Source organism: Bos taurus, chromosome 6, assembly GCF_002263795.3.
Source record: "Bos taurus isolate L1 Dominette 01449 registration number 42190680 breed Hereford chromosome 6, ARS-UCD2.0, whole genome shotgun sequence".
NCBI lineage: Eukaryota > Metazoa > Chordata > Mammalia > Artiodactyla > Bovidae > Bos > Bos taurus.
In genome coordinates this window covers 110638765-110658776 of record NC_037333.1, presented here as the reverse complement: position 1 = coordinate 110658776, position 20012 = coordinate 110638765, and the positions used below count along the sequence as shown (strand labels likewise).

At 43.5% G+C, this 20012-nt stretch overlaps 1 protein-coding gene across 6 annotated transcripts in view; it reads right to left on the bottom strand.

Moving 5' to 3' along the window:
* The window catches only part of CC2D2A (coiled-coil and C2 domain containing 2A), a 131191-nt gene that overhangs the window by 92474 nt on the left and 18705 nt on the right, over positions 1 to 20012 (bottom strand). For all 6 annotated transcript variants that reach the window (XM_024993645.2, XM_024993649.2, XM_024993647.2 and 3 more), the window contains 2 exons: positions 5465 to 5553; positions 5033 to 5134 (listed from right to left, as the gene is read on the bottom strand). In XM_024993645.2, the coding sequence (XP_024849413.1) occupies positions 5033 to 5134; positions 5465 to 5553 (191 nt within the window). The remainder of the gene's footprint in view (positions 1 to 5032; positions 5135 to 5464; positions 5554 to 20012) is intronic.

The window sequence follows — 20012 nt, the reverse complement described above, 5'->3', positions numbered from 1 at the left end:
GGCTCTTCCAGTTTTGTGTGAATCTCAGAATGGCTGAATGGGTCTCCTCAGGCATTTATCCAGAGACATTCTGTGATGAAAGCTAGAAATACTTGGAACAGCAAGCTAAGGTGCTATGAAATTCCATGTAAGTGCAGCTGAATGTCCAGCAATGGGCAGAATAAAAATGAGGGCATCAGTTGGGTGCAATCTATCATGATATTAAGAGAATACATACAATTCCGATTTATGTAAGATTCTGTGCTTTCCCTCCATTTTCTCATTTTGCAGTAGTAGGTTAAATAGATAACTGTGTGTGCGTGTTAAGTTGCTTCAGTCGTGTTTGACTCTTTGCAACTCTACGGACTGAAGCCTGCCAGGCTCTTCTGTCCATGGGGTTCTCCAGGCAAAAATGCCATGCCCTCCTCCAGGGGATCTTCCCAATCCAGAGATAGAACCCAGGTCTCCTGAATTGCAGGTGGATTCTTTACTGTCTGAGCCAACAGGGAAGCCCATGTATCCTGGAGTGGGTAGCCTATTCCTTCTCCAGGGGATTGTCCTGACCCAGGCATCAAAGTGGGGTCTCCTGCATTGCAGGCAGATTCTTTACCAGCTGAACTATCAGGGAAGCCCAGATAGTTAACTAATAGCAAGCAATTATACAAAGGTTGAAGCAGTGGTAATGAATAAATTTCACAGTGCAATGCAGAGTTAATATTTGTCTTGGTAAATTCCAGAATTTTAAGTGGCTCTTTTGAAGACAAGGAAAGAAGCAGATGAGTATTATGTAATGTAAGGATAAACACGTTTAAAAATTGGTGGCGGTGGTTTAGTCACTAAGTTGTGTTCAACTCTTTTGTGACTGCATGGACCATAGCCCACCAGACTCCTCTGTCCATGGGATTTCCCAGGCAAGAATACTGGAGTGGGTTGCCATTTCCTTCTCCAGGGGAATCTTCTAGACTCAGGGATTGAACCCATATTTCCTGCTTGGTAGGCAGATTCTTTACCACTGAGCCACCAGGGAAGGGTCAGGAAGGCTTTCTAAGGGTCTGCTAAGTTCAGTCTTTCTCATAAAACAAGGCTAAGCCTTTCTTGCCCACTGTTGAAGATGCCATTCTGCTCCTGTCTGCCTCAGAATCCCTCACCTTCTAGAGCCCAAGACAGAGACTGATACATTTGAAACACATAAATAAGCCAAGGAGTCAACCGATCAGAGAGACGAGAAGCTTAGCTCTGTATAGGCAAGCCTTAGGTTTTAGAGACATCTAAAGACTGATAATAAAACAGAAGAAGACCAGGCAGAAAGTCTAACGTTAGCAATTTAAAAAATAAAATAAGTAGGTAAAATTCCATTTGGCAAATATGTGTATGTGGAGATCAGTATTTTATTCTTTCTGTTTCTTTCCATCTCTTTCTGTATCAGCTTGACAGAAAGGACAGTAAGTTTGGACAATATAATTTCTTTGGTATCTTTTAAAATTATAAGATTGACAGTTTTACTATGATATGTATGGACTTGATCAAAATGGTGGTAATTTAATTTTTATCAAAATCTCAAAGTATTTAAAAGTTTATAAATTATATTAGCATAAGAAAAGCCATTAAATGTATTTAAAATGACTGTGTGCAGAATTAAATTTTAAAGAACTATTATCTATAATATCTTCATGAAAGCTTAAAGTAATAATATTCAATTTCAAGTGAATGCCTATGATGATGTGTGCTGTGTCCAGCTAGGAATTCTTTCTCATCCTTGAATTTGTTGTAACCTCCAAGAAGGCTCTATGACCCTCTTCTAGCTTGAGCTAGACAATCTCAAGTCTCATTATTTTTACCAAAGCATAATTACAAAATATAATAGTTCCTGCCCTGACCTCTCTTCTAACTACTAATCAATATTTTTAATTCCCTAAAGACAGCCTAATCTAGATGGTCTTGCTGATATCTCCGATTTTTATATATTCTCAGTATCAGGAATGATACTAATCAAGCTAAACGATTTGCAAGTAATTTCTCCCATTATGTGTGTTGTCTTTTCACGTTTTTCTTGGTTTCCTTTGAAATGAAACGCGTTTAATTCTGATGAAGTCCAGTGTGCTGATTTATTATTTTGCCACTTGTGTTTTTGAGTCACAGATAAGAATCCATTACCTAAGGCAAGAAACCATTGCCTAAGGCAAGACACGTCATATTTTACGTAACCTGGCTCCCAGGGAAGTGCCCTTTCTAAGGCTTCCTCAAGGCACCCACCATGGCTGTTAACCAGCCTGCACTTCCACTGTCTGATCACCTGCCTGTCATCCCCACTGGGCTCCTTGAGAGGGGCCCTGACTGTCACTGCTGTGTGTTCAGAGTCCACTGGACACCTGGCAGGAAGGAGCCTCCGAGAGATGCTGGCGACAGGTCGAGTGTGTCAAGGGATCAGAACCTCGGGCACCTGGGACAATGAGCCAGGTCCACAAAACAGAGACATTTTGGTCATGCCTAGTGGAGACCCAGGAGTCAAATGTTCTGTGTTATTCCCACTTCTTTGTTGACACGTTCTTGGAGATGTGTGTTTGGCTTTGTTCTCTTATTACAAATCTGCTGAGGATAAAGAGGAATGGAAAGAAGAGTCTAGCATAGGTTTGTGCTGATGGATTTTGATTCCTGACCCAAGTATTCCCAAGCGGCTTCTTTTTGCTCTGACCCTACAGCCACTGACACTTGCTACCAACTATGGAGAGAGGGCTGCCCATGAGCCAGGCACTGTGTGAAATCCTGTGACATGTATGCACTCCTTTAATCCTCAGAACAATATCAAGGATCAGGTTCTGGGGAGTATATCTATTTTAAAGAGGCGAGGGGACTTCCCTGGTGATCCAATGGTTATGAATCTGCTTTGCAACACAGAGGACGCAGGTTCAATCCTGGGTCAGGGAACTAAGATCCCACATGCTGTGGAGCAACTCAGCCTGCACATCACTACTGGAGAGTCCATGTGCTGCAACAAAAGAACCTCCATGCTTCAAATAAGACCCAATGCAAAAAAAAAAAAAAAAAAAGAGGTGGGAAGTGGGGAAGGGGGTTGTATTTTATCACTCAGAGAATGAGTAAATTACACATCCAAGGTCATGCAGCTAGTGAGTGAGAGTGCCAGAATTTAGTGCTGGGCAGCTGAGGGCCAGCACCTGGCCTTTTCATGTGCTCTTTGCCCCATAGGACCAAAATCGACTGCTTTTATATTCTTCTTCTGGGCTAAGGTATGTACATGAGTAAGTGTGCTTGTGAGTGATACGTTCCATTGGAAACCTGAGATCAGGCCTGCGGACAAGGCATGTGCTGTTTGCCTCACTTTCAGAGAATGGCTCTTAGGGGATATGCACTCTGTTAGACAAAAGGTCAAGTTCCTGCTCACAAAGAGAAATAAACAACTCTGTGAGCCAAAGGAGTATAGTTTTACTCCTAAAACTACCAACTTGATTTGGATATCGTATTCATGGCCTATTGGACAGGCGAAAACTACCATGATTGTGTGAAAGGATTATCCATCAAGAAGGTGCGGACAACGCCAGACATGGGAGACAACACCCTCCTATTGCTTACTCACACACCTACCAAAACAACCAATTATTTGTGTCATAATAATGGGACTTTAGGGACTTTCTCCTTTAAAATAATATTTTTTTTCGATGTGGACTATTTTCGTCTTTATTGAATTTATTAGATTTATTACAATATTGCTTCTGTTCTTATGTTTTGGGTTTTGTGGACCAAGAAGCATGTGGGATATTAGTTCCCTGACCAGGGATCAAACTCTCACCCTCTGCATTGGAAGATGAAGTTTTAACCACTTGCTCACCAGGAAAGTCTTGGTACTTTTTCTTTATTTTCCAATACTTTAGAACTATGGCTCTTACACTTATGGCTCTCATGGAAGAAAATAAATTGGAAATAAAGAAAAAGAAATGTGTCCTCTGTAGAACGGAGTAGCCAGTTGTCATGAAGCCATTTTAGGAGACCGACTGAGTGTTCTGAAAACCCATGAGCATGACTGCAACTTTCCCTGTAATCATGCAATCTCTGGCTTGTTGGGGATGAATATAGGTAAATGGACATCTGTAACATCTCATTATAGAAAAAGAAAAGGCATCATCTAAGAAATTTGTGACTTTGCTCCAGAAATATCCCTAATGCTTAGACCTTAAAACAACCAAAACCATCATCATCAACACACCACTGGGTTAGACTTGCAAACACTTCACTGAGCCACGTGCCCTGTTTCTGCTCCTTCTTCCACCCCAGATGTGTTGTTCCTTCAGCCACATGGCTGATACATCTTTCTGTCTTTAACAGGCTTCCTCTTGGCCTCGTGGGCCTTTATTGTCAGTTTTTCTCTGAGTGTAGGACCATCGTCATTCACACCCTTAAAACTTCAAAACTCACCACAGTTCAAATGCTTCCTAAATCTGTGTCTCCAGGCCGGGTCCCTGCCTCTCTGTGCATCTGAGGAGCACACTGAGGTGTCTCCCCAGCATCTCAGACTCAAACAAGTCACCCCGGTGCATTCAAATCACCACCCGATCCAATTGTCAGTTGCTTTCCTTGGCTTAGAAAAAACCATTGGGGCACCTTAGTGTAACACTCAAAGTCCCCACGATTGGATTCTATTCTTATCTCTTTCTCTGTTTCCCAGCAAAATCCATGGACCCAGCACCGCTGACCATGAGACACACTGGGAATAAGACAGAGCTGGAATCCAGTACTGACTTGTCCACATACGTGCTCTGTGACCTGGGGATGGCTGGGCAGGCCCTCTGAACCTCGTATGTCAAATGTGAATGAAAATTATGGTACCTACCTCACAGAGGTGTTGGGATAAGGGCATCTAATAACATGGGCAAAGACTTGGCAAAATGCCCAGCACCAAGTAGCATCTATAAGTAGAAGCTATTATTATTGAGTGTTTAACAGCCCCTCCATGCATAGCTCTGCTCTAGGACTTTTGCTGGAACATTTCAATTTGGCATAATTGTCTTTGGTCACAAAGTAGGGGTGGCCTATTTCTCACCTCCGTGCCAAATTCCGTCTCCGATTCTTTCTCGGTGGGACTTCGTAAGCGCCTGGGCCGAGGGGTGGGAATTTCCTGCAGCAGCGCACTTTCTGCTTTGGACTAAAAAGTCAAAGAGAAAATTACTGCTACATAATGTCAGTGATGCTATGAAAACCTCAGTCACCATCTCGGGAGGAAATCAGTCAGTAAAATACGCATGTTATGCTTCTTTAAGAGGTAAAAACAATGGTTTAGAAAAAGGACATTACATTCTTCTTAAGTGTAACTTTCATCTGTGCTCATAGTTAAATGCTGCATTAACCTTTAGAGCATGAAAAACAAATTTAACAGTATTCAAATTCACGCAGTTTTGAGCAAATGAATCAAGCTAGACAAGACTGGAAGCAAGGTAATCGGCGCCGAGCAAAATATCCCTGAGGTTTCTCTCACCCTTGCAGCCTGTAATTTCTCCCTCATGCGTTCTCTCATGGAAAATTCTGCAAAGCCTGTTCTGGAAGCTGAGGGGATTGGAGGCAAGCCTAAAACAATACAAGAAAATTGCTTTAAAACAACATCTTTTTCTTCCAAAGGGAAGATTAGATTAAAAATAACAAGAGAATATCATTTTATTTTGCAAATTTAGAATTTCACATAAGCCATCATGAGATAAAGCTGAACAACCCCCGCCCCCCCCCAACCCCTGCATCTGACGTAATAAGGACGTGTCTTGGCTTCTTTAAGACGGACAGTGACAACCTCGGTCCTACCAGGGCTGACATGTGGACTTAACTAAGAATCAAACGAATGACACTTGATTTTTCAAGGCGCAAGCACACCAGTTCAATTACCATTGGGAAGAAGCTCTCAAATTTATTGATTTGACAATAGACTCCTTGGATGAATGAATGACTATTGATTGATTTTGGGGTTTGACTTTCAACAACACTGATAGCTTTGATCAGAGAAGGTTTTTCTACAGGCTCAAGCCATAGCCTTGGGCTATACTGAACAGACAACATTTATTTTGTACATAGTATTAAACCTGTACATAAACTCTTTGTGGCTCAGCGGTAAAGAATCCGCCTGCAATGCAGGAGCCACAGAAGACCTAGGTTCGATCCCTGGGTTGGGAAGATCCCCTGGAGCAGGGCATGGTAACCCACTCAAGTATTCTTGCCTGGAGAATCTCCATAGACAGAGGAGCCTGGCAGGCTACAGACCATGGGGTTGCCAAGAGTTGGACACGACTGACGCGACTTAGCACAAACCTATACATAATATCATGAAATGTTTAGCTATTATGTCCCAGGCTCTGTGATAATGTGTTGACTGACTGCATCTTCTCATCAACTTTATGCCATTCCTGCTAGGGGGGATCACTCACTAGGCATCTTGAAGATGAAGACCCTGGAGTAACTGGTATTGTGGGACTTCCCTGGTGGTTCAGTGGCTAAGACTCCTTGCTCTCAGTGCAGGGGACCTGGGTTTGATCCCTTTTCAGGGAAATGGATCCCACATGCTACAATGAAAGGTCTCGTGTATTGCAATTAAGAGCCAACACAGCCAAATGAATAAATAAAAATAAATATTAAAAAAAATCTTCAAAAAAGTGACTGGAATGATGATTGCATACTCAGGAGGTTCAGTGCTTGGGATTTGATCCTAAATGCTTTACACCATTATGAAAGGGGTAGGAATACAACAACAGGCTTGGGGAACAGCATGTTATGATACTTAAAGGAGAGGGGGCTCTACTGGGAGGAAGTAGAAGAAAAGATTGCAGAAGGAGTTTGGGGTCAAGTCACGGGGAGCCTCTGATGTTACGTGAAAGAAACTGGAATATATTTTCTATGTGGTGGGGATGCCTTGAAGGACATGGAGAGCAGAGGAGGAGAAGCAGCATTTTCTGGAGCTGCTCCTAGGGCTGCAGGCACAGGATGGTTGGGGTGGAGACGGAGAGACCCCAGCTGGGATAATAAAGAGGGAGCCAGTGGGCATGGTTGCAAAGAGGCCACAAAAAGATGACACGGTGGTTCCTAGTGACGACGGGGAGTGAAAGTTGCTCAGTCGTGTCTGACGCTTTGCGACCCCATGAACTATACAGTCCATGGAATTCTCCAGGCCAGAATACTGGAGTGGGTAGCCTTTCCCTTCTCCAGGAGATCTTCCCAACCCAGGGATCGAACCCAGGTCTCCCACATTGCCAGCAGATTCTTTACCAGCTGAGCCACGAGGGAGGCCCGAGGCGAGCACTAATTCCCCCAGCGGCAGCACCTTCTGGGCACTTGGTGGACCGGCAAACGCTCAGGCCTGACCCCAGACAGATCCACTGAATCAGAACCTGGAGGTGGAGCCACCATCTGGGTAATTTTTAAGACATACTCAAGTCGGACGACCCCCAGTTTAGAGAAGGCGAACGTGTCTGAGGTTTCGGCTGAGGTAAGTATGGATTTGGGGCTCCTGAGAGAGAAAAAGTGGAGGCATGCCAGCCTGGGGGCTACTGGTGAGGAGGGGGATTGGTTTACTCCTGTAAATCGGAGCTGGGACGAGTCTGAGATGCCGGCAGGATACGGGAACGTGTACTGGTCCTGCGTGCTGAGCTCCAGGCAGGGGCCCAGTGCCTGAGATGGAGACCGAGGAAGTGTTTCTACCCTGGTGATGCTGACGTTTGAGAAAAAGAGTATGGAGAGAGGAGTTTTCTGGCCCTGTAGCCATCTGCCCTGTTAAAGGAAGAAGGCTCACAAGTGAAAGAAAAAGAGAGAAGGCAAGATGCTTTATCAGCAGGTGGAAGGAACAGTGGGGAGAGAGGAAGCTGCGCTGGGCAGAGCCCGCCGTGCTGACCCCTCGCCTCTGCTTGTGCAGAAGAGGGAGCTTTCTGCAGCCTGGTCACTCAGTGCCGAGGCCAAGTGTCCTTCCTTTCGTGTGACAGAAGGATGTAAAATCCTACTTTATCAGGCGCCAACCACCTGCCTGAGGCTTCCTCTGTGCCTGGTGGAAGGCCTGAAATAATCATCTTAAAGATCACAGCCTTACATGTGCGGGCTGAGGTTCAAGTTCTTTACAAGAATCTCCTTCAGTAGCCTGAACAGGCCTTTGGCGTTTTTTTTTTTTTTGTTTGTTTGTTTTTAAGCCAACTTTAAAAATCAAGTCATTGTTTCCCATTTTAAAGACCATCTACCCATGGTGGATCATATCCCCATGTCAGAGTCCTGTGACTTTTCCTGTTTCACATTTGTCACATTTTGAATTTTTGTATTTGTGTGGTTATTGCATTAATACCTTCTTCCTCCCCCAGGTTCTGTGGTTTCCAGCCACAGAGGGTGAGCACAGGTTAAATGTCATTAAGTGTGTGTGGACCACCTAGGTGGATAAAGAAGGATTTCTAGACTGGACCCCTGCCCTCTGGCTGATCACCCCCCTCCTTCTGCCCCCAGAAAGAAGCAATGTCTTTGAACATGAAAAAAAAAAAAAAAAAACTCTTGTGTATTACTATTCCTCCTTTTTTATTTTTAAAAGAGATCTAGTTTTTCAAGTTGACTTAAAATAGTTGCTGCCTACATAGCATTCATTAGAATAGTTTTATGAATTATTCTTTAAAAGAGGCAAGATATAATTCATAAAATTGATCTAATGAACTCCATGGGGCTTCCCTGATGGCTCAGTGGTAAAGAATCCACCTGCCAATGCAGGAGATGCAGGTTCGATCCTTGGATCAGAAAGATCCTCTGGAGGAGGAAATGGCAACCCACTCTAGTATTCTTGCCTGGAAAATCCCATGGACAGAGGAGCCTGGTGGGCTACAATCCATGGGGGTCGCAAAAAGAGTTGGCCGTGACTTAGCACTAAGCAGCAACCAAACAACAAACATGGAGTTCATTAGAATAATTTTATATTGTTTAAAAGAGACAAGATATTTTATTTAAAAACCATCTGCTCTGAATAACAAAACGAAAGGGGCTTCTTTAGCAAGTATTACTTTAAAAAGTCTTGGAAAATGTTGAGGGGGTAAAAACTAGCTCTTTCTCGATTTTTAAAAATACACTCGGTGTTAGTGAAAGACATTTGGAGGGTATAAAAATTTCTAAATCTGATCTGGACAACTAGGTGGCGAGGTGTTATTTTCCCAGCTAGAATGTGACCTGCTTGACGGCACGGACTCTGTCGGTGACTTTTGTACCTGGCGCCTTGTAGCACTAAATCAAGGAAAAGGAAAACATGGAGGACTATGAAGGTGTGAGAGATATTAGACTGAAAGAGTGCAATGCAAACAATTCTTTGAATTTTGAAAGATTTGATTTGAGGGTGTGCAAGAGCTTATGGACAATGAGAGAATTTTAAGACATTCTGTTAAAAATATATGCATAATGTCCATTGGTATGAAATATGGATTCTCTGGCCAAGGGATGCTTTTCATCGGGGCAGCAGGGGTTATATCAATGGATTTGACAACACTTCCCCAGCTGTCCGGCAGACCTGTGAGCCTGAGAGCCTCATCAGCCTCATGTTTGCAAGCGGCTCCCAGATCTTCTCTGTGCTGACACCTTCTGTCACCAACACTCACTGCACCCCACGTGTCTCTCTTTACAGACTTCGTCAAACGATGAACACCGTCCATTTTTCTCTAAAACACTTCTGTGATACTTGACTCCTCGCAAAACACACACCACCTTCTAATAAGAAAGGCGTTGCCCTTTGAAATAATTTTCCAATCTTCTCACCTACTGCCCCTGAGTCGATGTGACCTTGTTTCTATGGACAGGAGGGCAGGCTTCTAAGGTCTTCCCTCCACAATCTTGGAGGTGCTCCGAGCACCCTGATTTGGACTCCCAGCCTCTAGAACAGTGAGAACTCAGTGTCTGCGGTGCAAGCCACCATCTATGATATTTTGTTATAGCAGCGTCAGCCAGCAGGTACAGGCACCGTCTGTCTGGGCGAGACCAGCCCCGCCAGCTTTGCCGTTTGTCCTTGCACTCTGGCACCATCGTGGTGATTTCACAGGGCAATGGGGCTTCCCGCGGGCCTGACACTCTGAAGAGTGGTAAAGAACATCATAGATACGCTTTGACCTGACCGTTTTGCCTCGGGTTGAGCCTTCCACATTGCCTTGAGCGGAGTGGAAAAGACAACAGAAGCATCAGGAGGGCCAAGTGCTGTGTGGGAGACACCAGGGTGACCGTCTCAAACAAGCTTCTCAAATTTCTAAGAAGGGAAATAGTAGGTAAAGCTTCTGAGCTTGAAATATTTTTGCGGCAGTTAATCTCTGATAGAGTTTGAGTACACATTCTACCCAACCCACTCTTGGGACCGATGGCTTAGAGAATTCAGTTCAAGCATCAACTACAAAACCTTTCTCCCAGGGGTCTGGGAGAAATCTCTCACCTGGGGCCTCCCAGGTGGCATGAGTGGTAAAGAACCTGCCTGCCAGTGCAGGAGACATGAGGGACATGGGTTCGATCCCTGGGTTGGGAAGATCCCCTGGAGGCGGGCATGGCAATCCACATCTGTCCACTCCAAGCTTGTCCTGGTGGCTCAGATGGTAAAGAATCTGCCTGCAGTGCAGGAGATACAGGTTTGATCCCTGGGTAGGGAAGATCCCCTGGAGGCAGGCATGGCAACCACTCCCGTATTCTTGCCTGGAGAATCCCATGGACAGAAGAGCCTGGAGGGTTACAGTCCATAGGGCTGCCAAGAGTTGGACACGCAACTGAGAGACTAGCAACAATAGCAGAAAAGATGAAGTGTCTTCTCTAGTGAGATGGAGATAACCAGGATTTTCCCACCCTCATAACCAGCTTTAACAAGCTTCAGAGACTTCCAAGAGGAGAAATGGTAGGTAAACCTTCTGAAACTGGAAGAGTTTTGTAGGACAAACAGGTCAGGGTTGGAAGAAGGATATCAGAAGCTCAGTTTCAGTCGAGTAACATTTGGGTTGTCTCAAAATAGTTCATGGACCTAACTAAATGTAAGAGCTAAAAACAGGAAACTTCCAAAAGAAAATATGCAAGAAAATGTCCATGACCTTAGGTTTGACAAAGAATTTTTAGATACAACCCATATTAGAAAAGAAGTGATAATTTGACTTCACCATGATTAAAAACTTTTGTTTTGGAAAAGGGGGCTTCCTTGGTGGCTCAGTGGTAAAGAATCTGCCTACTAACGCAGAAGACATGGGTTTGATCCCTGGTCCAGGAAGATCCCACATACCTGCGCTCCAGAGCCTCAGTTCAGTTCAGTTCAGTTGCTCAGTCGTGTCCGACTCTTTGCGACCCCATGGATGATAGATTGCCAGGCTTCCCTGTCCATCACCAACTCCCAGACTCATGTGCATTGAGTTGGTGATGCCATTCAACCATCTCATCCTCTGTCATCCCCTTCTCTTCCCACCTTCAATCTTTCCCAGCATCAGGGTCTTTCCCAGTGAATCAGCTCTTCACATGAGGTGGCTGAAGTACTGGAGTTTCAGCTCCAACATCAGTCCTTCCAATGAATACCCAGGACTGATCTCCTTTAGGATGGGCTGGTTGGATCTCCTTACATTCCAAGGGACTCTCAAGAGTCCTCTCCAACACCACAGTTCAAAAGCATCAATTCTTTGGCCCTCAGCTTTCTTTAGAGTCCAACTCTCATATCCATACATGAGCACTGGAAAAACCATAGCCTTGACTAGACAGACCTATGTTGGCAAAGTAATGTCTCTAGAGCCTGGGGACTGCAACTATTGAGCCCTTGAGCCGCAACTACTGAAGCTTGTTCACCCTAGAGCCTGTGCTGCACAATAAGAGAAGCCACTGCAATAAGAAGCCTGCACACCACAATGAGAGAGTAGCCCCTGCTCAGTGCAACTACAGAAAAGCCCACGCAGCTACAAAACCCCAGCACAGCCAAAATAAACAAATAAATACGATTATAAAACAAAGAAGATGAAAAGGTTAGACATTTGCTTGGAGAAAATACTTTCTAACTATAGACCAGATAAAGTACTTGTATCCAGGGTATATAGAGAACTCTTACAATTCCTCAGTAAGATGAAGAATCCAATTAATAATGTGTAAAAAATTAAGTAGTTTACTAAGATAATATACAAGCGGCTAATAAGCATCTGAAAAATACTCCACATCATTAAGCACTAGGGAAATACTAGGTTAAAAGCACAATGAAATATCACTGTACGTGTATTATAAAGGGTACAATGGAAATCACAGATAAAATCAGTTGTTTTTAGTGAACAAACAGAAACTCTCACAAACTGTTGGTGGGAAGGTGAAATGATACAGCCACTTTGTGAAACAGATTAGCAGTTTCCTATAAAGCTAAAAATATACATTCATCATATGACCTGGTTCATAGAAGCATGACTTATCATGGCCCCAAACTAGAAATAATCCAAATATCCATCACCAGGTGAATGTAAATAAAATGTGTGCACACATATCCAGATGATGGAATAGGATTTAGCAATAAGAAGGAACACAGTGAGGACATATGCTACTTCGTTTATTATCTTGAAAAACATTATGCTAAGGGAAAGAAGTCAAACACAAAGTGCTACATACTGTATGATTCTGTTCACATGAAATGTCTAGAAAATGCATATTTACAGGAATATATTTAATTCAAATATTTAACACAAATCAGTGTTTGTCTAGGGCCAGGGGTGGCAGTGGCTGCAAATAGGCCTCAAGGAAATTTTTGGAGTGATGGAAATGTCCTAAAACTGGATTTTAGTGATGGTTACACAGATCTAGGCATTTACTAAACGTCATTGAATTGTATACTTACAATGGGTGAATTTTATGATATGCAAGTTATACTTCCACAAGTCTATTAAAATGCGAGCTGTCTTATGCGATAGGCAAACGTGGCTTTGAGTAGGTAGTTCACATTTAGTCTGAGAGAGTCCCAGATGGGAGATAAAAATCGGGGACTGTGTATATGTACCACAGTTTTCTTACCCATTCAGTACGGGGAGGGAGGTGGGAGGGGGGTTCAGGATGGGGAACACGTGAACACCTGTGGCAGATTCATGTTGATGTATGGCAAAACCAATACAATATTGTAAAGTAATTAGCCTCCAATTAAAATAAATAAATTAAAAAAAAATTGGGGACTGATCAGTTATACCTACAGTATCTAGAAGCTGGAATTGAAAGTCTCAAGATAACAGAGAGAATGAATGTTCATTAAGGAAAGAGGGCTGATCACCCAGCTTAGGGGCTCCAACTGTTAGAGGCTGGGGTGTAGGAACCCATGAAGAGGTGGGGAGGACCAGAGGAGGGAGAAAGAAGACCCAGGAGAGTGGTGTCCAGGAGCTGAATGCCGAGGAGGGGAAGTGCGAGGTGCAGGGAGTGCGGCTGACAGTCGAGGAAGGTAGATGAAGAGCTGACCCTAGAATTGAGCAAATGTGCGGTTCACAGGGACCTCAACAAGGACAGGGTCGACAGGCAGTGGGGATCTCAGTTACAGGAGAAAGTTCAAGACTGCAGATAGAATGGGAATAGATGGCCCTGGAGAAATTTTGCTATGAAGGAGTTTTTGGGAAAATGCCTTTCTTGATAATTCATGATAAAGATGTGTGCAGGCTAAGTCCCTTCGGTCATGTCTGACTTTTTGCAGCCCTATGAACTGTAGCCTGCCAGTCTCCCCTGTCCATGGGATTCTCCAGGCAAGACTACTGGAAGGGGTTGCCATGCCTTCCTCCAGGGGATCTTCCCAACCCAGGGACCGAACCCACATCTCTTATGTCTCCTGCATTCGCAGGAGAGTTCTTTGCCACACCTGGGAAGCCCAATAATAAAGATGGGTCTGTTTAATATTCTTTGTGCTAAGATGGGCAGTCAGGTGTGGCCACATGCAGAGACAGAGGAGAGGCTCAGGTTCTGTAGCAGGGGGCAGGGCGTGACATGGAGGGCACGTGGAAAGGCAGTCAGGTGGTCAGGAGGAGAAGACAGAAGAGGGTGAAGGCTTCTACCGTGGCTTTTGTGGGGTTTCTGATGGAAAGAGAGGGCAGGGCAGGGTAAGCAGGTTAGGACGGGCCAGTTTGAGCTGTTCTGATGGGCTCTGAGGTACGAGGTGGTCCCTTGTTGCTGGGTACCTGGCCCTGCGATGATCCAGGCAGAGGACTCTTGCTTCCTGGGATTGGACTGGCCAGACAGAAGGCATAGGGCTCTGGCTTGGTTAGGTAGCATTTCAGGCATGCTCCAGTCTGGGGTCTTTGCTGTCTCTATATTTCTAAACAATTGGCTAGTGTCTCCCCAACCAGAAAGTTTTCTTTTTTTTTTTTTTCTTAAAATGTCAAACATAATATTCAGAAAAAAATGTTATTGAATATAGCATACTATTTATTTTTACTTATATAAATATTTTACTTAGTACTGTAATTCAACCCGCCGCTCCCAGATCCCTGTGAGGTTGTGAACTCCAGCATGGATGAACTTTTGACATTTCCTACATCAGTGTGCATCCTCTGACTAGAATCTTCTTTCCTTCTCCAGCTGCTGGGCTCCAAGGCAACTCCCAAGAGCAGCTCCTTTGGGAGGTTCTCTTTGTCTTGTATTGAACTTTATAACATTTGTTTCCTGGGTCAGTCTCTCCAGCTCTTGGTGACTTTTAAAAAGTATGCCTAAAATAAATGATGTGTTTTTCTTTCATTTGCATCAAATTTCACTGGATTCTGAACTTTATTTGCAATCGATACTGAAAAATTGGCTCGGAAATGATGCTTTAATCAGAGAAACCAACACGAATGAATGGAAAACAGATGTCAGTAATGAAGAAATTTATGTTCATAAGAAACTACTTAGCATTTGATAGTTCCTCCCTTAAGAGATGGTGCAAGTTGCAATTGCGGCAGTAATGTGTACTTTTTTCCCAAATGTTTATTTGATTTGGAGCAAGCGCCCGTTCAGCGCAATGCTATCTTCTTTATTTGGAATGTCACTGACTATGTCGTTGACTATGTATATGTTTGAATAGCAATTAGAAGCCGAAGCTTTCAGTGTGTGGGTTTATACTGCTGTTCATCAGGGAGGTGGCCCCTCTGGGCATGTGCCCGGGGCAGTGGGGGACGCCAGATCATCAAGGATGCTTGTATCTAAGTATCTGAAGACAATCTGGACTTGGCAACACTTGGAGCCCTGTAGCCTGTAGGGATGCTACCGTATAGAGAAGGTCATAGGTTCAAGGTCAGGAGCTGGGGGAGTAGAATTGAGCAATAGGCCAGACCCATAAGAGATTTGGGGAGTGAGCCATCAAGAGGGAGTCAAAAATTTGGACCTCGGTGAGCAAGTCCAAGCTATGGTTTTTCCAGTAGTCATGTATGGATGTGAAAGTTGGACCATAAATAAGGCTGAGTGCTGAAGAACTGACGCTTTTGAGCTGTGGTGTTGGAGAAGACTCTTGAGAGTCCCTTGGGCAGCAAGGAGATCCAACCAGTCCATCCTAAAGGAGATCAGTCCTAAATAGTCATTGGAAGGACTGATGCTGAAACTGAAGCTTCAGTACTTTGGCCACCTGAGGCAAAGAGCTGACTCATCCTGATGCTGGAAAAGATTGAGGGCAGGGGAGAAGGGGACAACAGAGGATGAGATGGTTGGATGGCATCACCAACTCAATGGACAGGAGTTTGAACAAACTCTGGGAGATGGTGAAGGACAGGGAAGCCTGGCGTGCTGCAGTCCATGGGGTGGCAGAGAGTCAGACATGACTTAGAGAATGAACAACAACAGAGCAGGCAGACTTGGTCGGCAGGATGTGGTAGGCTGGTGTTGTGGTCATCGGGTAGTAAGTGACCACAGGGAAGCCAGAGCATGGCCATGAGTAAAATACACACAAGCACTGGACTTTCCCTGGGCAACTGTAAACCATTATCTTTAAAGAACAATCAGAGTTAAGATTTGTGGGTGTAGAATGAGGCTGTAGTGCAGCAATTATCAACACAAATTCATTTAGTATCAATGAGATAAGTTGTGGGAACTATATTCAATATTCTGTGATAAACCATAATAGAAAATATGAAAAGGAATGTATATACATGTATGATTGAATCACTTGGTTGTACAGCAGAAATTAACATGACATTGTAAATCAGCTACACTTCAACAATAGCAATAGCAAAACCAAAAAGAACAGATTTCCCTGATGTCTGTAGACTGGAGTTTCAGTTCTGGTTCTACCATCTACAGCGGCTGGTTCTCTTTGAACCTGAATTTCCTGAACCGTAAAGCAATGCCTGATGACGGAGCTGCTCGGAGTAACGTAGTACATATAAAGACGGGGCCTGCTGTGTGATCACCCTCACCCTCAGAAGAGGGAATTATTTGTGTTGGTTACTTAGCATCAAGTTCTTCTTCCAGCTGGAGAAGGTGACGACGCTGGTGCCAGCCCCTCTGCGGGGCGCTTGCTATGTATCATCTGATTTCATTGTCATGACAGCTGCATGAAGCCAAGGCTTTTATGATCTCCATTTTATAAACGAGGCTCCTGCAGCTGAGGGGGTCTAGCTTGTTGCTCCAGGTCCCGTGACCAAAAGCAGTGACAAGTAGTAGTGAGCTCTGATGTCGGGCAATGTTTGTGGACTTGAAATGCTTATTTCTCTTAATTTTGGGCAACATAATGGAGTTAGCGTAAGAAAAGAGAATGAGGAATCTTGATGGAAATCTCATCAGAAAGCTTGCTGCCTGGCTTAGCACACAGTATTAAGTTCTCAGAGTTCAAGGTCATCAGGTTTGTCTGCTTTCTCTCTCTCTTTGAGTTCAAGAGATTTATGATCTATTTGTCTTTCTTTCATTCTTCTTCCTTTCTTTCCTCTTTTACTCTCAAAGTTCAAGGTTGCCAGATTTATCATTTGTTTGTCTGTCTCTTCCCTCCATCCTTCCCTTCCTCCCCTTTCCCTCTGTCTCTTTTTCTCTTTCTGGGGGAGATGCTTCAGGTAAACATGTAAGTGTTTAAGGAAGAAAACTACAATGAAATCATAAGAGCTTAAAACAATCCCACAACTTCCTTAGCGTAAACCTTTTTGGAATAGGGAAACCACTGAATCTGAGGTTTTGCCTAGAAAAAAGGTAGGTAAGTAGTGTTTATAAATCAGTCATGAGAAACAGCCTCTTGAACCTTTTATTAGTCCCAGGCCAGGTTGGGGAGGGGTGCCAGAAGGACTCAATATATGAAAATCCATCAATGTAACACACCTCATTAACAGAACAAAGGCCAGAAACCGCATGATCACCTGAATGGATACAGAAAAAGCATCGGACAAAATTCAACATCCTTTTACGATAAAAACACTCAACAAACTCGGAGCAGAAGGAAATTACTTCAACGTGGTAAAGGTCATATATGAAAAGCCCACAGCTAACACACTCAGTTGTGAAACACTGAAAGCACCTCCTCCAAGGTGAGGAACAAGGCAAGGAAGCCCCCCTCTCCACTTCTACTCAACACAGTGCTACAAATCCAGACCTGGGCATTTGGCAAGAGCCGTAGGCCGTGTCCTCCCAAACTGTGATGTTGAAAACGAATCCCCAGCGTCATGGTATTTGGAGGCAGGGCCTTTGGGAGGTGATTAGGTCATGAGAGGGTAGAGCTTTCACGAATGGGATTAGTGCCCTTATGAAAAAGACCCCAGAGAGCTCCCTTGCCCCTTCTACCGTGTGAGAACACAAGAAGACGGCCACATAGGAGCCAAAAAGGAGGCCCTCCTTACCAGACGCCATATCTGCTGCTGCCTTTATCTTGGCTTTCTCAGGCTTCAGAACTGTGAGAAATAAATTTCTGCTAATTAGCTCCCCAGTCTAGAGTACTGACAGAGCCAATAGACTAACATAGAGAGAATAAGTTACAGAAGGCATCCAGATTGGAGGGGAAGAAGTAAAATTATCTCTGTGTGCAGATGACATGGTCTTTTTTAAAAAAAATAGTATTTATTTTAATTGGAGGATATTTACAATATTTACAATTTTTTGTAAATATTGTAAATTTTTGATTTACAATATTGTGATGGTTTTTGCCATACATCAACATGAATCTGCCATAGGTATACTGTGTCCTCCTGAACGCTTCTCCCACCTCCCTCCCCACCCTATCCCTCTAGGATGTCATGGAGCACTGGCTTTGGGTTCCCTGCATCATGGATCAAACTCCCACTGGCCATCTATTTTACATACAGTAATGTGTATATTTCAATGCTATTCTCTCAAATCATCCCATCCTCCCCTTCCCCCACTGTGTCCAAAAGTCTCTTCTTTACATTTGTGTCTCCTTTGCTGCTCTGCATGTAGGATCATTTGTACTATCTTTCCAGATCCCATATATAAGCATTAATACACGGTACTTGTCTTTCTCTTTCAGACTTACTTCCATCTGTATAACAGGCCCTAGGTTCACCCACCTCATTAGAAGTGACACAGTGTGTTCCTTTCTATAGCCGAGTAATATTCCTTGTGTGTATGTACCACAAATTCCCCATCCATTCATCTGCTGATGGACATTTAGGTTGCTTCCATGTTCCAGTTATTGCAAATAATACTGCAATGAACGTTGGGGGAATATATATCTTTTTCAATTCTGATTTCCTCAGGGTATAAGATGATATGGTCTTTTGTAGAGAAAATCCTAAAGATTCCACACAAATGCACAAACATACACACAAGTATGCATGCACAAACTGTGGAAACAAATAAGCAAATTCAGCAAAGTTGCAGCATGCTGCTGCTGCTGCTGCTGCTAAGTCACTTCAGCTGTGTCCGACTCTGTGTGACCCCATAGACGGCAGCCCACCAGGCGCCCCCGTCCCTGGGATTCTCCAGGCAAGAACACTGGTGTGGGTTGCCATTTCCTTCTCCAATTCAAGAAGGTGAAAAGAGAAAGTGAAGTCGCTCAGTCGTGTCTGACCCTCAGCGACCCCATGGACTGCAGCCTACCACGCTCCTCCATCCATGGGATTTCCAAGGCAAGAGTACTGGAGTGGGGTGCCATTGCCTTCTCCAAGTTGCAGCATAGAAAATTCATATGCAAAAATTAGTTGTGTTTCTATACACTAACCATGAAACATCTAAAAAAGGAAACTAAGAAAATGGTTGCATTTATAATAGCATGAAAATAAAACACTTAGGAATGGATTTAACCCAAGAGGGAAAACACTTGTACACTGTAAAACACTGCTGAGAGAAATTAAAGACACAAATAAATGGAAAGTCGTCTCATATTCATAGGCTGGAAAACTTAATACTATTAGAATGTCAATACTACTGAAGGCAAGCAATAGATTTAGTGCAATCCCTATCACAGTCTCGATGGCATTCCTCTCATTAAAAAATTCATCCTAAAATTCATATGGATTATAAGGGACCTCGCAATAGCCAAACCAATTTTGAAAAAGAACAAAGTTGCAGGCTCAGACTTCATGATTTGAAAACATTACAAAGCTACAGCAATGAAAACAGTGTAGTACTGGCACAAAGACAGACATATAGACTAATAAAATAGAATAGAGAGCTCAGAAATAAAACCTTGCAGATATGGCCAAATAATCTTCAACAAGGATGTAAAGATCACTCACTGGGGAAAAGACAGTATCTTCCACAAATGGTGATGGGAAACTCGCTATCCACGTGGGAAAGAATGAAGTTGGCCCTTACCTTATACAATAAACTCAAGATGGATTGAAGTCATCATTGTAAGACCTAAAATTATAAAATTGCTAGAAAAACACAGAGGAAATCTTCTGACATTGAGATTGGTAATGATTTCTTGGATGTGACACCAAAATCACAGGCAACGAGGATTAAAGTAGACAAAGGCTAAAATACTTCACACTTCTGTGCCTTGGAGGACACAGTTGACAGAGCAAGAAGACAAAGTATGGAGCGGAAGAGAATATTTACAAATCATATATCTGATAAGGGATTATTGCCCAGGATATGTAAAGAACTCCTACAACTCAATAATAATAACAAGAAAGCAAGTAATCTAATCAGAAAATGGGCAAGGGACAGGCCTTTCT